The sequence below is a fragment of the Babylonia areolata genome, chromosome 33 (genome assembly GCF_041734735.1).
Source record: "Babylonia areolata isolate BAREFJ2019XMU chromosome 33, ASM4173473v1, whole genome shotgun sequence".
NCBI classification, from domain to species: domain Eukaryota; kingdom Metazoa; phylum Mollusca; class Gastropoda; order Neogastropoda; family Buccinidae; genus Babylonia; species Babylonia areolata.
The window spans coordinates 12,231,397-12,250,821 of NC_134908.1; the positions used below are offsets into that span (position 1 = coordinate 12,231,397).

Consider the following 19,425-nt stretch of genomic DNA (forward strand, 5'->3'; position numbering starts at 1 on the left):
CACCAGAGATGCCTACGAAAGATCCTCGGCATAAAGTGGCAAGACAGGGTCTCCAACCTCCAGGTCCTAGAGAGGAGCGGCCTGCTCAGCATCGAAAGCCTGCTGATCCAGGACACGTTGTCTGCATGACAGACAGCAGGATCCCGAAGATGCTTTTGTATGGCCAGCCGAAGGAAGGCCACCGCGAACTTGGAAGACCCTGCAAGTGCTTCAAGGACACCTTGAAGACAAACCTCAAAGCCTATGACATAGACATCGCTTCCTGGGAAACTGATGCCCTTGACTGCTCTCACTGGAGGATTCTATGCTCTAGTGGCATAAAGACGTTTGAAAACAAGAGAATGCTGGCCATTAAGGAGAAGCGTGAGCGAAGGAAGCAGGGCTCAACTTCTGGAGATGTTTTCCCTTGCAACACCTGTGGGAAGTGCAGCGCATCCAGAATTGGCCTCTTCTCCCATATGAGGACACACACCGACAGATAAGCCTGCCTGCCTATTCATCCGTCAGACAGACGGGAGACTCCATACATATACATATATATATATATAAGAAAATGACTGAGCAGTCCAAGTGGTCGACACATCGTCTGAATTGGGTCGCTGTACCCGAATCAATGGCAGGCTTGTCCAGATTGTCCAACTGCTTCACATACCCAAGAAATCCTAATGCCTTGTCGCACGGTTGAGTTTCACTTAAAATTTGCCCAATGCATTTGTAAATTTGGGTGTTCTAGCTTCCTAGACAACTGTAAATTTTATCATCACCACTAAAAATTTTGTGTGCGCAAAATTTGCTGAAGCACGTACTCATCCTTCATTATCAAGTTAACTCACCCATCCTTGACATACATGAATGTCAAATAGAAATTCAAACAAACAAAAAATTTCCAAAGACTTACGTCCAGAATGTATTCCTGAATGACAGCGTGGATGACGATACAGATGAGAAAGTAGAAGAAAACAGAGAAGACATCCTTTCTTCCACAGGTGTACATTGTGATTTCTTCACCAGCAGAGTCTGGAAGAGAGACATGTAAAATGGGGCTGATTTAATTTCAAATTTGTTCCTCTTAATTTATCTTTTCCTTCCCTACTTGATGGTCATGCTGACAAATACTGAGAGAAAAGAGGAAGAATGCGTAAGAGAGAGACAGACAGAGAGAGAGAAAGACAGACAGATAGTGAGAGAGAGGCACTGAGAGAAGAAAGAATTTAAGGCTTCATTAATTATCCATTATCAACTGTCTTAGGAGTTCCATGTGATGTACAGTTTCCCTATTTAAAAAAAAAAAGATACTGATATAAATTATACCAGACTACAATTACAAATCTAACAGTAACACATCTTGGCTATTCTCAAAAAGAAGATAAGCTCTCCCTTAAAAATAGATTCACCTACAGCAGATACTTAAGGTTATACTTACCATTCATTGACACATTGTGTTGCATAGCCACAAACATGGAGGCCACTGGGCTGGTTGCCTGGGCAAACAAACACATTCATTGCTTAAAGATATCTAAAGGCAAGGATATGTGGCTACCTAGCAAAGGAGGGGGAGAAAGCTGAAGAAAAAATTATAAGCGTTATTCATATACTTGAATTTTTTATGTCATATGAATACATTGCATTTCTCCCATGTTTTTAAGCAGTTTAACAAGCATGCGTGTGATGTAAAGCTCAGAGGTCATCCCCAAAACAGAGTATCACTGCCTACATGGCAGGGATAAAAATGGTCATACACATAGCCCACTCAAGTGAACGTGGGAGTCACAGCCCACAAACAAAACAAAAACTCGTAAGTCTTAAAGCTACTTGAGACTATGCAAAAATGTTTTAAAAAACTGGTGTGTTTTTTCTAATTTGAAGCCAGCCCCAGTACATTTTTCTTGTATTCAAAATCTAAATGAACTTTTTATACACTATACAACTGAACACTTTTTAATGTTTAATGGATATAATGGAAAGTACTTATCAAAGGAAAATAACTTTTGCTGTTTATGTTTTGCATGTGCATGGGATTCTGGGATGTAAATGGTTACCATCAAAGCATATTCCCAGAGAGCTATGCTCGCGGGAGTGTAAGCTCCTGGTAGGGCCATCCAAGCTGGAAAGGTCAAAGACAAATTTGGACCACCTCACCCAGAGGTAAAATAGGTTTGCATAGGGCCAACACCCCTATCTAGAAAAACCAAGAGTTACAAAAGCATCAACGACACTTCAAATGTATGTTGGCCAGATGAAATTATAAACGAGGACCTGTGGCAAAGAGGGGCACAGGAACCAGTGGAAAAACAGATACTGAGACGAAAATAGAGATGGACTGGCCACACCTTGAGGAAATTACCATCCAGCACTGCACGCCAGGCCCTGACCTGGAACCCCCAGGGGAGAAGGAAGAGAGGATGGCCAAAGAACAGCTGGAGGCCGGACACTGAAGCAGAACTGAAGAGGCTGGGATCCAGCTGGAGGGATGCAGAAAGGACAGCCCAGAGTCGAGTTCGGTGGAGAAATGTCGTTGATGGCCTATGCTCCAAAGGGAGTGAAGGGCCTAAGTAAGTAAGTAATCCAAGCATATTACAAGGTTGAGACTGACGCTTTGGTTGTGTGTTATTTGAGTATGCCCGCCACTTAGCAGCCATCAACATAAGACGGTGTCAGAAGTGAAGTATTTTAGTCAGAGGATTGGTAGAAGATGCTACTAGTTTGCAATTCAGTGAAAATGCCAAAAGCTAATCCTGACAAATCGTTGAAATTCACGCGACCAAAGACACAGCCAGAACAACAGAATGTTTACTCCTGTTTAGAACTGCAACAACCCCTCGTCCTCGTCGTGGGAGGTGGAAACAGGTAATGCTGGCCAACGGGGCTCTGGTGAAGCTGCGACAGGCCTAGCAAGCCGGCGGTGGATTAACTCTTGCTCAAGAAATTAAAAGGAGAAAGAAACGGACGGATCAAAACGGAAAACGAACTGGAAACGGAAAAGGACAACGAGAAAGGATTAGTACTTGGAATGTGTGTGGACTCAGAGACAAGGAGCCAGAGGTCATTGACTTCATGAAGAGATGGAGAATACCAATAATGGGAATCTCAGACTGCAGACGGAAGGGAACTGGAATCAAACAGATCCACGAGGACTATGTCCTCATTTGGAGTGGAGTGGATATAACAAGAGCAACACATGGCGTAGGTTTTATCCTGCACCCAGACGCAGCAAAGAATGTGCTGGAAACAGATTTTATCTCGGAGAGGATCATCAAAATCCGAGTAAGAGGAGAACGGAAGACCTTAAACTTCATCCAAGCTTACGCACCTTGCAATGACTCTTACAGTGAAGAACAAAAGGAGGAATTCTTTGAGAAGTTAGCAGACACCATAAGCACAGTCCCAGACAAGGAAGAACTTATTGTCATGGGAGATTTCAACGGAAGAGTAGGCAAAAGAAGAGCACCTTGGGACCAGCACCTTGGCCCACACAGTGACACTAACACAGAGTGCAACTACAACGGGGAACAGCTTTTAGCACTGTGTGCAGAACATGGCCTATGGATCACAAACACTTTTTACCAACACAGACCCAGCCAGAAACAAACTTGGTACAGATGGAATGATCTGAATGTGTCATCACAGATAGATTTCATCTTGACACGTATAGACGAACGGAGCAGAGTCACAGATGCGAGATCCATTCCAAACGCAGCTTTGGACACTGACCACCGTCCGGTGATCCTATTCACAAAACAGAGGAGTGAAAGACCAAGGAGAAAGAAGAAGAAAGCATCAGACAAGCAGATCAACTTAAGAAAACTCCAAAAGGAAGAAGTAAGACAGGAAGTGGAAACTGAAGTCACAAAGAAACTTGAAGAAGTGGACAGCATAGATATGACAGCAGAAGAAGCATGGTCAGTGTTCAAGAACACACTGACAGAGACACTCAGGAAAGCATGCGGTACAAAGAACACCGGAAAAGGGAAGGCGAAACAGACAGCTTGGTGGAATGACACAGTAAAGGAGGCCGTCAAAGAAAAGAAGGAGCTGTTCAAGGTGTGGTTAAAATCAAAGCTAGATGAGGATTATGTGAGGTATAGACTGGCAAGACGACACTGTAAGAGGACAGTCAGAAGCGCCAGGAACAGTCATGGAAGAAATATGGCGAGGAATTAAGTGAACTGTGCAAGCAGTCACCACGACAGTTCTACAAAAGTGTCAAAGCAATGAGACTACGAGATGAGCCATACAGCCCAACAACAGTGGTCAATGACAAAGATGGGAACCCTCTCAGTAAGGAAGACAGCATCAAAAATAGATGGCAGGAATATTTCAAGGAACTTTTGAACCCAAGCAGCCAAAATACCACACAGATCCAGTTTCATCCACACCACCCAGAAGATGAAGAACCAAACATTTTAAGATCAGAGGTACAGCAGGCACTAAAGACCAGCCCAAGGAACAAAGCAGCAGGCATTGATGGCATTACAACTGAAGCCATCCTGGCATGTGGAGAAACAGGAATCACCTGGCTGACCACAATATTCCAGAAAGCATGGATGGAGAGGACAGTCCCGGAAGACTGGCAGAGAGCAGTTGTGGTACCAATCTGGAAGAAGAAAGGCAGCAAAAAAGACTGCAGCATGTATCGAGGAATTTCCCTCCTGAGCCACACAGGAAAGATGTACGCAAAGATCTTGGAACAGCGTACAAGGTACAAGGTGGAACCATTACTGAGTGAGGCGCAGATGGGCTTCAGAAAAGGAAGAGGGTGTACAGACGCTATCTTCGCTCTCAGGCAACTGAGCGAAAAGACAATCGAGCACAACAGAGAACTAAATCTTGTGTTTGTAGACCAGGAGAAAGCATTTGACCGAGTGGACAGAAACAAGCTATGGCAAACACTCGAAGTGTACAGCATCAGGGGACAACTGATGGACAACATCAGAGCCATCTACAACAACAGTATGAGTGCAGTCCACACCCAAAACGGACTCACAGACTGGTTTGAGGTGTCATCTGGAGTGAGACAAGGGTGTGTTCTATCACCCTTACTTTTCATCATATACATGGATAAAATCACAAAAGAAGCAAACCCCAACCCAGAAGATCTGAATGAGATGCTGTTCGCAGATGACCAAAGCCTGGCACATGAGAAAGAAGAACAACTTCAAGAGCACACAGACAGATTGAACACACAGTGTGAGGAGCTCAACATGAAGATCAGCATCTGCAAAACCGAGACGATGAAGGTCAGCAGAACACCTGGCAACCTAAACATCAACGTCAACGGAATTCCGCTGAAACAAGTCAGCGAGTTCAAGTATCTCGGCAGTATTTTCTCGGAAGATGGACGTCTCAACAGAGAGATTGAGACGAGAGTACAGAAGGCTAACAGCGTCAGCTACCAGCTTGCCCCACTCCTCAAACATCCCAACATCCCCATTGAGACCAAAGCCAAACTCATTTCCCCCATCTTCATCCCCACCTTGACCTACCAGTGCCAGACATGGACCCTGACAAAAAGTCTGGAACGCAAAATAACCACTTGCGAGATGCGATGTCTGAGGAGAGCCGTCAACAAGACCAGACGGGACATGATCAGAAACACCAGGATCAGAGAAATGGTGGGAACAACACCTGTCCTCCACCATATCCAAAGGCAAACGATCAGATGGTTTGGACATCTAACACGTATGGCACCTCACCAGATGGCCAGTAAAGCGTACAACAAAAGGATATCAGGATACAAGGCAAGAGGAAGACCAAGGAAGACCTGGATTGACGGTGTGAAAGAAACCCTGAAGACCCACAACATTCCACCCAACGAGGCCTTCCAGCTTGCTAGGGCCCGTCAGCTCTTTCTCCCCTCGACGCCCTAGATGGTACAAGAGGACGGATAAAGAAAGAAAGAAAGACAATTAAATCAAGAGTCAGGAAAAATTCTGGTTCGCAGTTTGATTTATGCAATGATCCGCGAGGAAGAGAAAATATTCGGTTCATTTGCCTTTCCAGTTCAGGGAGAAGATGAACCTGATCCCAAAACGGCTGTTCAAGACATTTTGTTCCCAGAATAAACGTGATTCACAAAAGAGCAAAATTTCATTCATGACAGCAAAGAGATGCAGAGAAAGTAGAACAGTATGTGCGTTCACTGTATGAACTCGCTGCTCACTGCAACTTCCATGACCAAGATGAGGCCATATGAGATCGTTCAGTACTAGGGCTTAAGTGATTGTTTAGTACTAGGGCTTAAGTCAAAGAGATATCTCAGAAACTCCAACTTGAACCCGACTTAGCACTGAACAATGCAGTTGCCACAGCTCATCATTATGAACTGGTGAAAAGGTCAGGTGACTGATCAGCGTGATTTGGCTGCTGATGAAGTTCACAGACCTTCAGCTTGGCCTTGTCGTTCCTCTCAGTCCAGAGGCAACAAAAGAAGAGGCAGATCATCTGGATCTTCACATCAGACCTGTGGAAAATGTGGAAGAAACCATGGGTCAACTGAATGTCCTGCAAATGGAAAAATATGTCGGTGATTCAACAAACACAACCACTTTGCCTCAGTTTCCAGAAATAGTGGAAGCAGCGGCTTAAATGAAGTTACAGAAGGCACAGTTGGTGGAGAAATGTCAACCAGCAATTAAGAATTTGCATTCCATCTGGGATCTGTCACCAAGAAGCGACAATCACACTCACTTTCAAAATGAACTAGCATGGAAAGTGACATTGACAATCATGAATTGCCTTGTCACATTTAAAATAAACACGAGAGCAGATGTGTCCATCCTTCGCAAAGCAGACTACCATCTACTCTGTCAAAAGCCAGCACTGAACCAGTCTACAGCTCTTCCACACAGTCCTGGGGGTCCACTGAAGTATCATAGAGTTTACATGAGATGTCACTCACAAAGAACACACCACATTGCTTCAGATCTTCATCACTTCAGATCTTCATTCAGATGCTGACAATTTAATGAGTTCAAATACTACAATCAAGTTAGGCCTTGTTCAGCATGTGAATGCCATTTAATCAGTCTTTGATGAAATCAACCAGCCCGTTAAGTGTGATCCCATGAAAATAGTACTGAAGGACACTGTGAACCATACAGTCTGAATACCCCAAGGCGAATCCCTATTCCCCTGCTTAAAAAAGCTGAGGAAGAACTGAAGCACATGGAAGATGCTGGAATCATAAGAGACGTTAAAGAACCAACAGACTGGTGTGCCGGAATGGTACCTGTCATGAAAAAGTCTGGTGTGAGGATTTGTACAAACAAAGAAACTCAGCCAGTCTCTCAAGAGAGAGATACATGCTTCAAACTTTGGAGGATCTTCTGTACAAATTACAAGAGTAAAAAATATTCAGCAAGCTAGATGCTACCAGTGGATTTTGACAGATTCCATTGGAGGAGACGACAGCAATGCTAGCAATGCTGACCACACTCATTACCCCATTTGGCAGCATTACTACTGTCATCTACCGCTTGGTATTTCATCAGCTCCAGGGATTTTTTTTTAACACACCTTGGAATCTATTCTGAAGAACCAGAGCAACATCTTGTGTTACTCGTATACAGTGACAGTGGTGATTCACATGAGCAGCATCTCCAAGAAACACTGACCAAGCTCAACAATGCAGGACTGAAGCTCAATAAAATCAAGTGTGAAATGAGAAAAAATTAAACTGAATTTCTGGACTAAAGAATCAGTGAGAACAGCATCAGACCTAATTCAGGTAAAGTTGAAATGAAATGAAATTATGGTGCTTAGAGCCTCGCCGACCACTAAGGCCATCTCAAGGCTACCGCCACGTTAATAACTACTACAAGGGTAAAAAACAAACAATTAAAACGATTCACCACTTCAAACTTTCCACTCAAAGTTTTAAAAAAAACTTCCACAGTTTAAAACCTTCAAATCTGATTAAAAATGTACACTTCTTTCAAGAAGTCCATCAGCGCCCACAGAGGGACATCACGAAACAAGGTCTTCAAAGTAAAGATGAAGTAATCATGAAGATGGCAAAACCAACAAACGCAGAGGAAATACACAAGATCCTAGGAATGATAAACTTCTTCAAGTTCTTAGGAAAGTACATTTCACACCTTTCCAGTGTTCTGCATCCCATAACAGAACTACTTGAAGATGACAGAGCCTGGGCCTGGGATCTGGCTCAAGCAAGAACTTTTGCTAAGGTCATTCTACGATCCAGTAAAGTCCACCAGATGCAACGTGTTATGCACAAGGAGCAGTTCTACTACAAGAGCATGAAGGCATCCGAAAACCTGTAGCATATAGCTCACATACTCTCACTGCAGCAAAGAAACACATGCCCAAACAGAGAAAGATTGTCTCACTGGGGTGTGGGCCTGTGAACCTTTTCATTGTTACTTCATCGTTACTTAGTGATACTGGAGCACTTCACTCTTGAGACTGACCACAAGGCTTTAGTTCCACTGATCAACAGAAGAGACTTGTCAGAAACTCCTGTTTGAGGCCAAAGAATGCTGATGTGCCTTTTGAGATTCAACACCAATGCAGTGTACACATCAGGCAAATACATGGAGGTAGCGGACACACTATCACGGAGTCCTACATCAGAAGATCACAAAAAACAACTGGAAGAAGACATGGGTCTTCATGTGAACAGTGTCACAGCAACATGGCTGGCATCTGACTCATACCTCAACAGACTGCATGCAGAAACCCAAAATGATGAGAATCTGAAGTCAGCACTTGAATACACCCAGAAAGGATGGCCTGAGTATAACACTTCTCTTGGTGCTAGAGACTATTTCACAATTAGAGGTGAGCTGAGCATTTGGAATGGTATCATACTTAAGCAAAAGCAACAGACATCATTCCTCACTCTGTTGCAAAAAGTGCAAAAATCCACAAAGGTCACAGGGCATTGGTAAATGCTGAGAGATGGCCCCGAGACTCCGTGTGGTGGCCAAAAATCAGCAAAGAAATACAGGCGAAGTTTCATCATGCAGGTACTGTCTGGAAAAGCAGCCTACGCAACAGAGAGAGCCACTCCTTCCATCTACAACTCTGGACCGAACGTTTCAATGAGATTTTCCATAGTAATAACATTCACAATCTCAGGAGGGAGATGTAATGGAAAGTACCCATCAAATTCAAAGGGAATTAACTCTTCTTGTTTATGTTTTGCATACGCATGGGATTCTGGGGTGAAAACGGTTACCATCCAAGCTTATTACACCTAAGGTTGAGACTCCGAGGTCATGGTCATGTGTTGAGTACACCCACCACTTAGTTAGGAGCCATCAAAATAAGAATGGACAATTAAAGCTGTATCTTGTTTTATAACTTAATCAAGTAGGTGGGCATGGGCCGGGGGCATTTGACCACAGAGAGAACGAGAATGCTAAAAGAATAGGTTATTATTTTAATATCAATTTTGTTCTTTTTAATATAATCATTATAATAAAATTGGCTATTGGTTCAGTTTGGTAGACTATCTCTATTGAGGTAAACTTAACACATCTGATAAGTTGTCACTGAATTTCAATATGGGCATGGTCATCTAACAAAGTAATATGAACCCATAATAAAATAAATATTACCCCCCACCCCCCTCCTTTAAAAAAACAACAACTTGACACAGATATCATTCAATGAAAAAAAAAGGAAGCTAGCACTTGTCCTCCACCTTTCCCTCACCTCTGCAGAAATTATCATTCATAAAACTAATAGTAATTTATAATATCAATTTATATACCCTTCAATGTGTGGACCCTGGGCTAAAAAAAAAAAAAAAAAAAAAAAAAAAAAAAAAAAGCAGCAGCAGCAAAAACACACAATTTTTTTTTTAAACAAGCAAAAAAACAAAAACAAAAAAAAAGCGATGTCATCATATAATCCTAATGACACTCTCTCATTTTAACAACGTGTGGACTGTGAAAAAAAGAAGAAATATTGTGACTGAAAAAGAAACAAGCATTAATGATGACGGTTTCTCTTACATCAAATAAAAAAACATGGAAATGTATATTTGTGAAATTTGCAAATCATAAACACCCTAAATAAGTTTCATCCACACTGTGCAGCGTAGAAGCCTGAATTTTCAGACAATATGGGTAGATGATAAACCGTGTACGTCTTCTGTTGCGCTTCCAATGACATGCATGCTCTTGCTGTACTTACCTGAAACATTAGGCCGATAACAAACACCATCGCCACGCATGACACAATGTCAGCATGGTTCTGAATCAGGAACTCGTGGCTGAAGATGGGAGGATTCTTTGAGCTTTTGCTTCGACGTGGTGCCATTTTCCAGTCGTTGCCTCTTGCCGGTGATGTGGACACGACAGCTTCTGCCTTCAGAAAGGAAGTCCGGAGCATAGATGAAAACTTGGATCGGGGCGGATTTTATGTTCCTAATTTCTTGGCTTTGAAAAATAAAACGATCTCTTCTTTGAGAATAAAACAAACTATCATCCAGCCAGCATCCAGTAGAGTGTATTAGGTGATCGTCAATGCATTCGAAAATTTCAAACTGTGTATGACCTTGCGTAGTGAGTGCGCACGCGTTCGCGACGTGTGTGTGTGTGTGTGTGTGTGTGTGTGTGTGTGTGTGTGTGTCTACGTGCGTGTGCGTATGTGTGTGTGTATGTGCTTATGCATTCAGTTGTGCATAGTGTTTGTGAGGGAGTGGGGGCTGTGTGGGTGTGTTTGCGTATAGTGTGTCGTCAACCTTCTCCTTCAGCACCAGTGTGTGTGTGTGTGTGTGTGTGTGTGTGTGTGTGTGTGTGTGTGTGTGTGTGTGTCCGGCTGTCTGTTTATTTCTGTCTGTCTGTCGCTGCCGGAGTGTCTGTGTCAGTCTGTGTGTCTGTGTGTGTCTGTGTGTTCTGAATTAATTCTAGTGGATTCAGATTGTTTAGAAAGAAAAGAAACAAAGAATTGTTCAAAGATATATCATGAAGAGAATCAGAAGGAAAGAAGTAGTATATGGAGAAGCACGACAATTATTATCACATGAAACCAGCAAATATGAATGAATGCAAAAACTGAGCAACAAATAATTATGATAAAGACATTGATGATGATTACAGAGACAGATAGACAGACAGGCATACAAACAGGAACACAGAGAGAGAGAGAGAGAGAGAGAGAGAGAGAGAGAGAGAGAGAGAGAGAGAGAGAGAGAACACAAAATAGAGCCAATCCACTTTTCTGACAACCTTTGTAGTGCCTTAATTGTTATTGGCCAATGGATTTAGAGGGGCGTGGTCAAAGACCGGTGTCTGTGGATCCTGTGTATTCTGCGATACTTTCTTGAAAATGTGATAACGCCGCTGCAGCCACGTAAAACCAACGGCCCAAGATCAATTCTTCAGGCCCATGCACATCACACACAAAATTGACCAAAAGATGTATGTGCTGACCACTTCGATTCTCCTGTCTCCTGGAAGTGCTGTTTCACGCCAATGCCACACGCGCACGTGCGCTGTGCTGCTTCTTTGCTGAATTAGTGATTTCTTTTTTTCCTTTTTTTAACAAAAAAATTGATTTTTTTTTTTACCAGGATCCCTTCTTCCCACTACCCTCCTTCCAAGCCTCCATTGCAGTAATAGGTCATAAAGAGCACAAAAACAGACCGCCGGAAAACACAGAAAGACGACAGAAAACCGACAGACGGGCTTGCACATATCCCGTCATGTTTATTTAAAATCTCACCGAAATCTGGGCACTGAGTTGCATGGAAGAACATCTGCATGTCGTGGTACACAGGATTTCAGGCTTCTGCCTTTGATGGTATCAGTGTACCATGGGATCTTCCTGTTCGCATGCCAGATCATGTTCGAAATAATATTCCGCCAATCTATCCGGCGGCTAGACAAATGATGAAATGTTATCGCAAGATTAAAAAAAACATCATGCATATACACCAATCAGTCATGTCACCAGTGAACAAGTGCCCCAAACCATCTAACAACACATTGGGTTCGGGTTCGGATGATTTATTCATCAGTATAGGCCATTGTCCCTCACGACTGAACGGGTCACAGTGCAGTGCAGTATGCAACATCATTAAACATACAAGTGCACAAGGTGAAACAATCATCAAAACAGCACATTGGACCACACCCAGTCAAGGTCTGCTGACAGTCAGTTGAAATTGTAAAGAAATGTTTGCTTTTATCTAAAAACTTCGACTTTATGTGTTCTGTAACTCAGCCGTTGAAAATACTGTCTGGATTCATTTTCTTCCGAAGACAGTAATCTTTCAGTTGATATTTGTGGGCTTGTTCCGTTCTTGGCGCGGACGAAGAATATTTTGGAATGATTAAATGCGGGAAGATATCACTGGAGGTAGTTTCAAACGATTTTGTAGCCGAAGACATAGCGCTACGTGTCTTTTTTCTCTCCTTCTTCTCAAGTTCTTTTTTTTTTTTCTTTTTTTTTTTCTTTTTTGATATGCAGATAATTGACATACACATAAAAAAAAGTTAGTGACGGTGATAAGAAACTCTAGGGAAAGCTGGACAGTATAAGGTTTTCAGAGAAGAATCACCACTCACTCAAGTGTTTCGGCCCTTAACTCCTTACTATCTAAGGGGGCTGGGCCGCACCCAGGTCATGACTCCTGGATGCCCTTGTCAGTATTACCACCTTTTTTTTTCTTTTCAGGTTTGAACCCGTGCCTCTGGCAGACGTTTTAACCACTGAGCTATCATACGCCTAGTCTGATTAGGGAAATTTAATCGAATCCTTATGAAGTTTACTTTCATTTCTCCTCGACCAGATCCAGCTTTTCTGCTGCTTCTGCCATTGCCTTGAGAGCCCGTGTCCCCTCTTTGCCAGAAATCGACAGCTGTTTCATGAGGCTGTAGGCGGCAGATGCGCTCACAAACCCTCTTGCACCAATCTCAATGGCGAGGACTTTGGCTTGGAAGCCAGATTCTCTCAGGCTGCTGGCTAGACTAGCATACTTCTCTGTCTTGTAGATGTGGGCTTCCTCCATTCTGCTTTCGTATGTCACAGTGAGCTCAGTCAGAATCGCTTGTTTGGTTGCCTTGGAGTGGAGTGCTATGTCAGGTGTCATGCCACTCTTGCTGATGATTTCCGGGTGTTTCTTCCCCTCTGGTAGGTCAACTGTGCATTCCCAATCTTCGGCACCATCAAGCAGCCCACGTTTCCATGCTTTGGATGTTACAGCTGTTCCTGGCCATACTTTATTGCCTTCTGCAGAGCGGAACTCTACTGGAACTTCGGGTGGGGTTGGTGCTCCTTGGACAGTGCTCACCATGTGTGCAATTTCTTTTTGCACTTGGTTGTGCCTCCATGTGTACCGTCCTTGGCTCAACACCGCTTTGCATGAGCTGAGGACAGCTGAGGACATGTTCCACTGTTTGTTTGCCAGTGGCAGAGTGGGCATGCAGGGTCACCCACTTTCCCTCCATTTCACCAAGTTTGTATTCGAGGGAAGGAGGTCGTACACAGATCTTAGGATGAAGCTGATCCTCAGAGGGGCCATGTTCCACATGTCGCTCCAGCTGAGGCTCCTTTGGAGTGCATTTTCCCATGTTGTCCACTGCCCCTACTGGCCTTGCTGGACTGCCTTCTGGACTCGTATATCATCCTCTTCCTTCTTGATCTCCTGTATGATCATGTCTCTTTTTGCTTTCCCCTTTGCCTTGGACCACCATTCCATCTTTGTAAATCCCAGGCCTTGTCTGTTGATTTGGGTGTATCCTGTCATTTCCTTCGTCTTAAGACTTTCTTTCGCTGTAATGACTGCCTCCCTGACTTTCCATTTTCGCGTAGTCTTCGGCTTGAGTTGGTTGGATCTCACAACACTGTCTCCTGAGTCTTCGAGCATGCTGAGAAATCTTGCCTTCCCTACCTTGCCTTCTTCGACAAGGGGCTTTAGAGGTAGCCTCAGCTTTGCTTGGTGACAGTAGAGTGCCACGTCAGTGAGACCATGTGGGACACCAAGCTATTTGCATGTGTACTTGTTGATCTTTGCCTCAGTCGACTCGACTGTGCTTCAGCTGATATCATATATCAGGAGATGCCACAGGGGCTTTGGTATCAGCATAGACTGTAGGCACCACACTTTGTATTTGCCAGGAAGGCCACACTGGTCTATGACATGCAGGCCTTCTTCTGCTGTCTGCTTGGTTTCCTTTCCTCTTTTTGTATCTTTCAGGGACTCATCATACCATCTTCCAAGGCTCTTGACTGGTTCATCTGACACCGTTGAAATGGCTTGGTTGACATAAGAACCTGTCCACAAGGCCTATGTGTTATCCAGTGAGCGATCGCGGACTGATCCACATTGTGCACAAAAAACACACCGTGAACTACACGACCTTCAAAAAAGCGGGTGAACACTGGTCCGTCAGGGGAAATTTCAATTCATGTTCTGAGACACGTGTATCGCGACTTCATCAGCAGTTTTGCACTCTTGCTGTTGCGCAGTGGGTTGTCGGGTGCAAAGAAGACATTTTTCTGAAGTTGAGGTGGCCAGAGGAGTGGGAATGCTAGAAACTGGGGCTACTCAGTGGCATGTGGCCGACGGATGCCCTTGGGGTGTTGCAGAGCGTTATCTCCCGCATCTCCCGTATTGAATCGCTATTAGACGACGGGGTCAGCATCTAGGCGTCACTCTGGAGGGTCCGTGCGCACTACTTCGCAAAGAGAAGACCGGTATCTCGTCCTACAAGCACACCGCAACCCGGCTTTCTGGAACGCCACCCAGCTGCAGCGTGACCTCCAGCGTGCTACTGGACAGAGAGTATCCACTCAGACGATAAGGAGAAGACTTCACGATGCTGGTCTCACCTCCCGAGCTCCAGTCATCCGCATCCCCTTGACCCAGAACCACCGCAGAGCGAAGACTTGACTTGGGCCAGGGACCATAAAGTTTGGACTTTAGCTGACTGGACTCCTGTGCTCTTCACTGATGAGTCCAGGTTCTGCCTGGATATGACTGATAGACGCAACGCAGGAGAGTATGCAGACGCCCAAACCATCGATTCCAGGCAGCGTACATGGATCAGCATGACTGCTGTGGTGGGGACTCCCGGATGCTGTGGGGCGGCATCTCTATGCATGGGAAAACCAGCCTGCGTGTGCTCTCACTGCTGCCTGGTACAGGGATGAAATCCTAGAGCCCCATGTCAGACCCTATGCTGGTGCCAACGGCGAGGACTTCATCCTAATCATGTGGATGATAATGACCAGCCTAATCGTTGAGGAGTACCTCCAGGAGGAAACAATCCAGCGTATGAAGTGGCCGGCAAGGTCCCCAGATATGAGTCAAATTGAACATGTTCAGGACACGATTGGCAGAGCTGTACGAGCACGACAGACCCAGCCACTAACCCTCGCTGAGCTTGGAGTCGTCCTGCGAGAAGATTAGGACAGAATCCCCCAGCAAGACTGGATCTGGTTTGCAGCAATTGCATGCACTGCAGGGCTGTGATTCTAGCTGGCGGAGGTTATATTCGCTACTGACATTTCATTTCATGTGTATTTGCCAACATGACTCAGATTTGCAGAAAATGGCTTTGTCATTCCATGCCCTGAATTTGCTTCATTTTGATGGTTACCTTACTTTTCTTTTTGTTATTACCTCTATTTGTGCAGTCTTGCAATGGAATTGGATTGTTTCAAGTTATTCATTAAACAAAGAACACAATTTATCCATTTTACTTTGAAAAAAAAGTTGTGGTATTGTTCATTTTGCATTGTCGAATTTGATATCCTTGGCAAGTGTTGATATTGTGACGTAAGCATATTTGAACAAGCCATCAAGACAAGAGGGGAAAAACTCAAGGTGTATCATTTGCATAATGATATGTTGACGTATACAATTTCTTTATTTACTCTGCTTTTGACGAAATAACATGTGTATATCAATGCTTTTGATAAGCGTGTCTTGTTTCAAGTTGTATATTGATTGATATGGATACTTATATAGCGCCTATCTTCGGTCGGAGACCAAGCTCTAAGCGCTTTACAAACACGGGGTCATTTGCACAACAGGCTGCTTACCTGGGTAGAGCCGACTGACGGCTGCCAGTGGGCGCTCATCATTCGTTTCCTGTGTCATTCGAACATGTGTCATGTGTATATGTCGAACAATGAAATAACATACTGTGTATGTAAATAATAAAGTCTTGAGTCTATTGAAATTTGCTCTGAAGTGTCTGTGGCGGTGTGGACAGTAGAAAGAGCAGTCCGAATTTCACACAGAGGAATCTGTTTCGACAAAAAAGCAATACAATACAATGCAATTCGATACAAGACAAGACAAGACAGGACAACACACAACGCAACGCAACGCAACACAATATTAAAAACAATACGAATTATGACATCAATAATTTCAACAATAATGAAAACAATACAAAAAGAAAGACAGCAGTCATAAGAACAACAAATACACAAGACAAGACAAGACAACGCAACGCAGCACAACGCAACGCAACGCAATACGGCAACAGAACACAACACAACACAGCACACAAAAAACAATACGAGCTATGACATCAATAACTGATTTCAACAATAATTTTAACAATACAAACAGAAATATAGCAGTCATAAGAAAAACAACAAATACACAACACAACACTAAAAACAACACGAATTATGACATCAATAATGATTTCAACAATAATCAAAACAAGTTGCAGAGTCATCTACAGGTGAGAATTCGCCAGTTTCAGGTCAAGACTGGTCTCAGACAAAACTGCCTGTTTACGTTTTTCTTCTGAACACGTTCACAGAACAGATAAGAAATATCCGAGACCAGTGGACACTGTTGAACCAGATGGATGACTAGACTTTGCAGATGATATTTAACTGCTGTCTTACAACCAACAGCAGATGCAGATATGATCACAGTGTATATATATATATATCCTCATTACAAGTAGGCCTCAAAATTCACAGGGACAAAACGAAGATCACGAGAATAAATGCAACCAGTGCTGAGCCAGTCACACTTGGCCCAGAAGCAGATGTCAAAACAAGTGTTGTCAGGGCCAGAGCAGTCTTTATACAGTTCATGAACATCTGGAGTGAGTATTCGGTTTTTCAGTTCCAACTTGAAGTAAGTGCTGCTATATGATACAGGATGAAAACGACAACACTCAAGAAAGTGCCGACAGCTGTCTGAAAAGAATCCTCTGGATCCACTTACCAGTCAAAATCAACAACGTTAACCGATGGAAGAAGAAACAAGTGTCAGCTGAAAGGAATAAAAGAAACTGAGGATGGATCGCGACGAAAATCATCGCCAAGCATCATCAGACAGGGACCGTAAGGGACGAAAAAGAGAGGCTGAATGAGAAACACGACGAACACACCTCCAGGCAGACACCACGAAGACGGGCCTTACCTGGAGACAGATTCAGAGACACAGCTTTGATACGTGGAGGTCTCTTGTTAACGGCCTCTCAGGAGAGATGAAAGGCCTTAGCAAGTCGTCTATCTTTCTCAAGAAGGTTTACTTTTTACAGTGAAGTTGTTATGATGGCCGCTGATTCTGCTTTTTATTGAATGTGGAGAGGAGGTACGTCATGAATGACGGCCAAGATGTGCTGACAGGAACACGATGAAGACCCAGACGTTACATATGGTTATGGGAAGGGACAGCTACTTTTTTTGTGTGTGTGCCTTTGCATTGAAGGCTATATATCTCATTGTGAAACATCATCATCATCATTACCAGAATTGTGCACATTTCATACATATCCCTTTAGACGAAATGCACCATTGACACAATAAGCTACTACAGCCATAAGGGTGTTTCTAATTCGTAACGTAACAAATGAATGAATAGAAAATTACACAACTGGTTTTTGAAATGTGGAAAAAAACAACGACAACCGTGACTGAAAAACTAAACAAATAAACAAATGGACAGAACAACCAAAAAAAAAGAAACAAAAACCACCACCACCACCACCACCACCAACAACAACAAAAAACCCCGTCAACTATCACTTCTAATAAACGCGTAATAACACTTAACATCTTCATCTGCATTCAATAGGTGATAAATATACCTGTTGGAAATCAATCCAACAGAAACAGTATGATTACTAAGCAAAATGTTTATGGTGTGAAAATACATTCGGCATTAACATCATGTTTAGTTTAGGCAGATAGTTGTTATTGTCCTTTCACACGTTACAAAATACCAGTGATTTCTTTTTTGAAGTTGTAAGCTCCAAATATTAATTTTTAAAAAAATTATTTCAGCTATTTTACCATCATAGATTGAATATAGAATTCTACATCAACCTATTGTTAAACCGACTGTAAGGTATCTAAAACTGCCTTGGGTCCCAACAAAAATTCTTGTCACTCAGGTGGTGTGCCTGATACTTGAGTTTTGTGATAATTTACTTTCATGCCAGATGTTTCTGCAAAAATCAGTAAGAATTTTAACAGCTTAAACAAAGGATTTTCCACTTCCATCTAGGTACAGAGCTGTATCATCAGCAAACTGTGCTGGCCTGACTTCTTCATTGATTGCTTGCTTGCTTGCTTTCGCCTAAACTCCTGTTGGAGTCGTTGGGTCGCCCACCAGTTTCCTCCACCCCTTGCGGTTGTGTGTCAGTGCCTGAGTCTCTGCGAACGCTTTTCCTGTCCACTCCTCAATTTTGTCTTTCCCTCTTCCTTCATCCTTCCACGGTTCTATGTAGAATGGTCTTTCCAAGGCGATCAGATCGTGTCACATGGCTGTACCATCTCAGCTTTCTTTTCTTCACTGTTGTGAGGTTTTCGTGAGGGCCAATGTGCTGCGGCTGGATGGTACTGCGTACCTGGTCATTGGTGGTGTGGTCCACGTATGAGATCCCAAGGATGGTGGATAGCATCCCATTTCTAGTGCCTCTATCTTCCTCTGCAATTCAGATGTGAGCGTCCATGTTTCGCATCCGTACAGGAATATAGAGAATACCATTGCACGCAGGAGTCTGATCTTGTGCTGCATCTTGTGTTGTTATCCTTCCACATGGTCTTCAGTTTGAAGAGTGCAAGTCATAGTCTGTGCAGCTCTTGCAAGCATTTCTGGTGGTCACTGGTGATTGCCCCGAGGTATTTGAACTGCTGCACTATCTCACGTTTCTTCCAGGAAGAGGGTCGAGGAGAGGAGGCAGCTCTGATGGACCCCTACGGAAGTGTGGAACCACTCCCTGGGCAAACACTGCACTGGTTGCGTTGGCATACAGCTGCTGGATCAGCTTATGTCCCATTTTGAACTTCTTCATGGTGGCCCATAGTGCGTCATGCCAGACTTAGCAAAACGCCATTTTGAAGTCTACAAAGACGTGGTAGAACTCTATGGTGTGGGAGGTGTTTCTCACAGAGGATGCGGAGGTTAAGGATTTGCTCAGAAGTGTTCTGCCTTTTCGGAAGCCGGCCAGGCGTATTCTTCAGCGATGA

At 43.6% G+C, this 19,425-nt stretch overlaps 1 protein-coding gene across 1 annotated transcript in view; it reads right to left on the minus strand.

The window, feature by feature from the left end:
- Positions 1-10,334, minus strand: part of LOC143276907 (translocating chain-associated membrane protein 1-like 1) — a 69,548-nt gene extending 59,214 nt beyond the window's left edge. The window contains exons 1-3 of the mRNA XM_076581570.1: positions 10,162-10,334; positions 1,424-1,481; positions 899-1,017 (exon numbers count right to left, since the gene is read on the minus strand). Of these exons, the coding sequence (XP_076437685.1) occupies positions 899-1,017; positions 1,424-1,481; positions 10,162-10,287 (303 nt within the window). The 5' untranslated portion in view covers positions 10,288-10,334. The remainder of the gene's footprint in view (positions 1-898; positions 1,018-1,423; positions 1,482-10,161) is intronic.
- Positions 10,335-19,425: the final 9,091 nt, after the last annotated feature.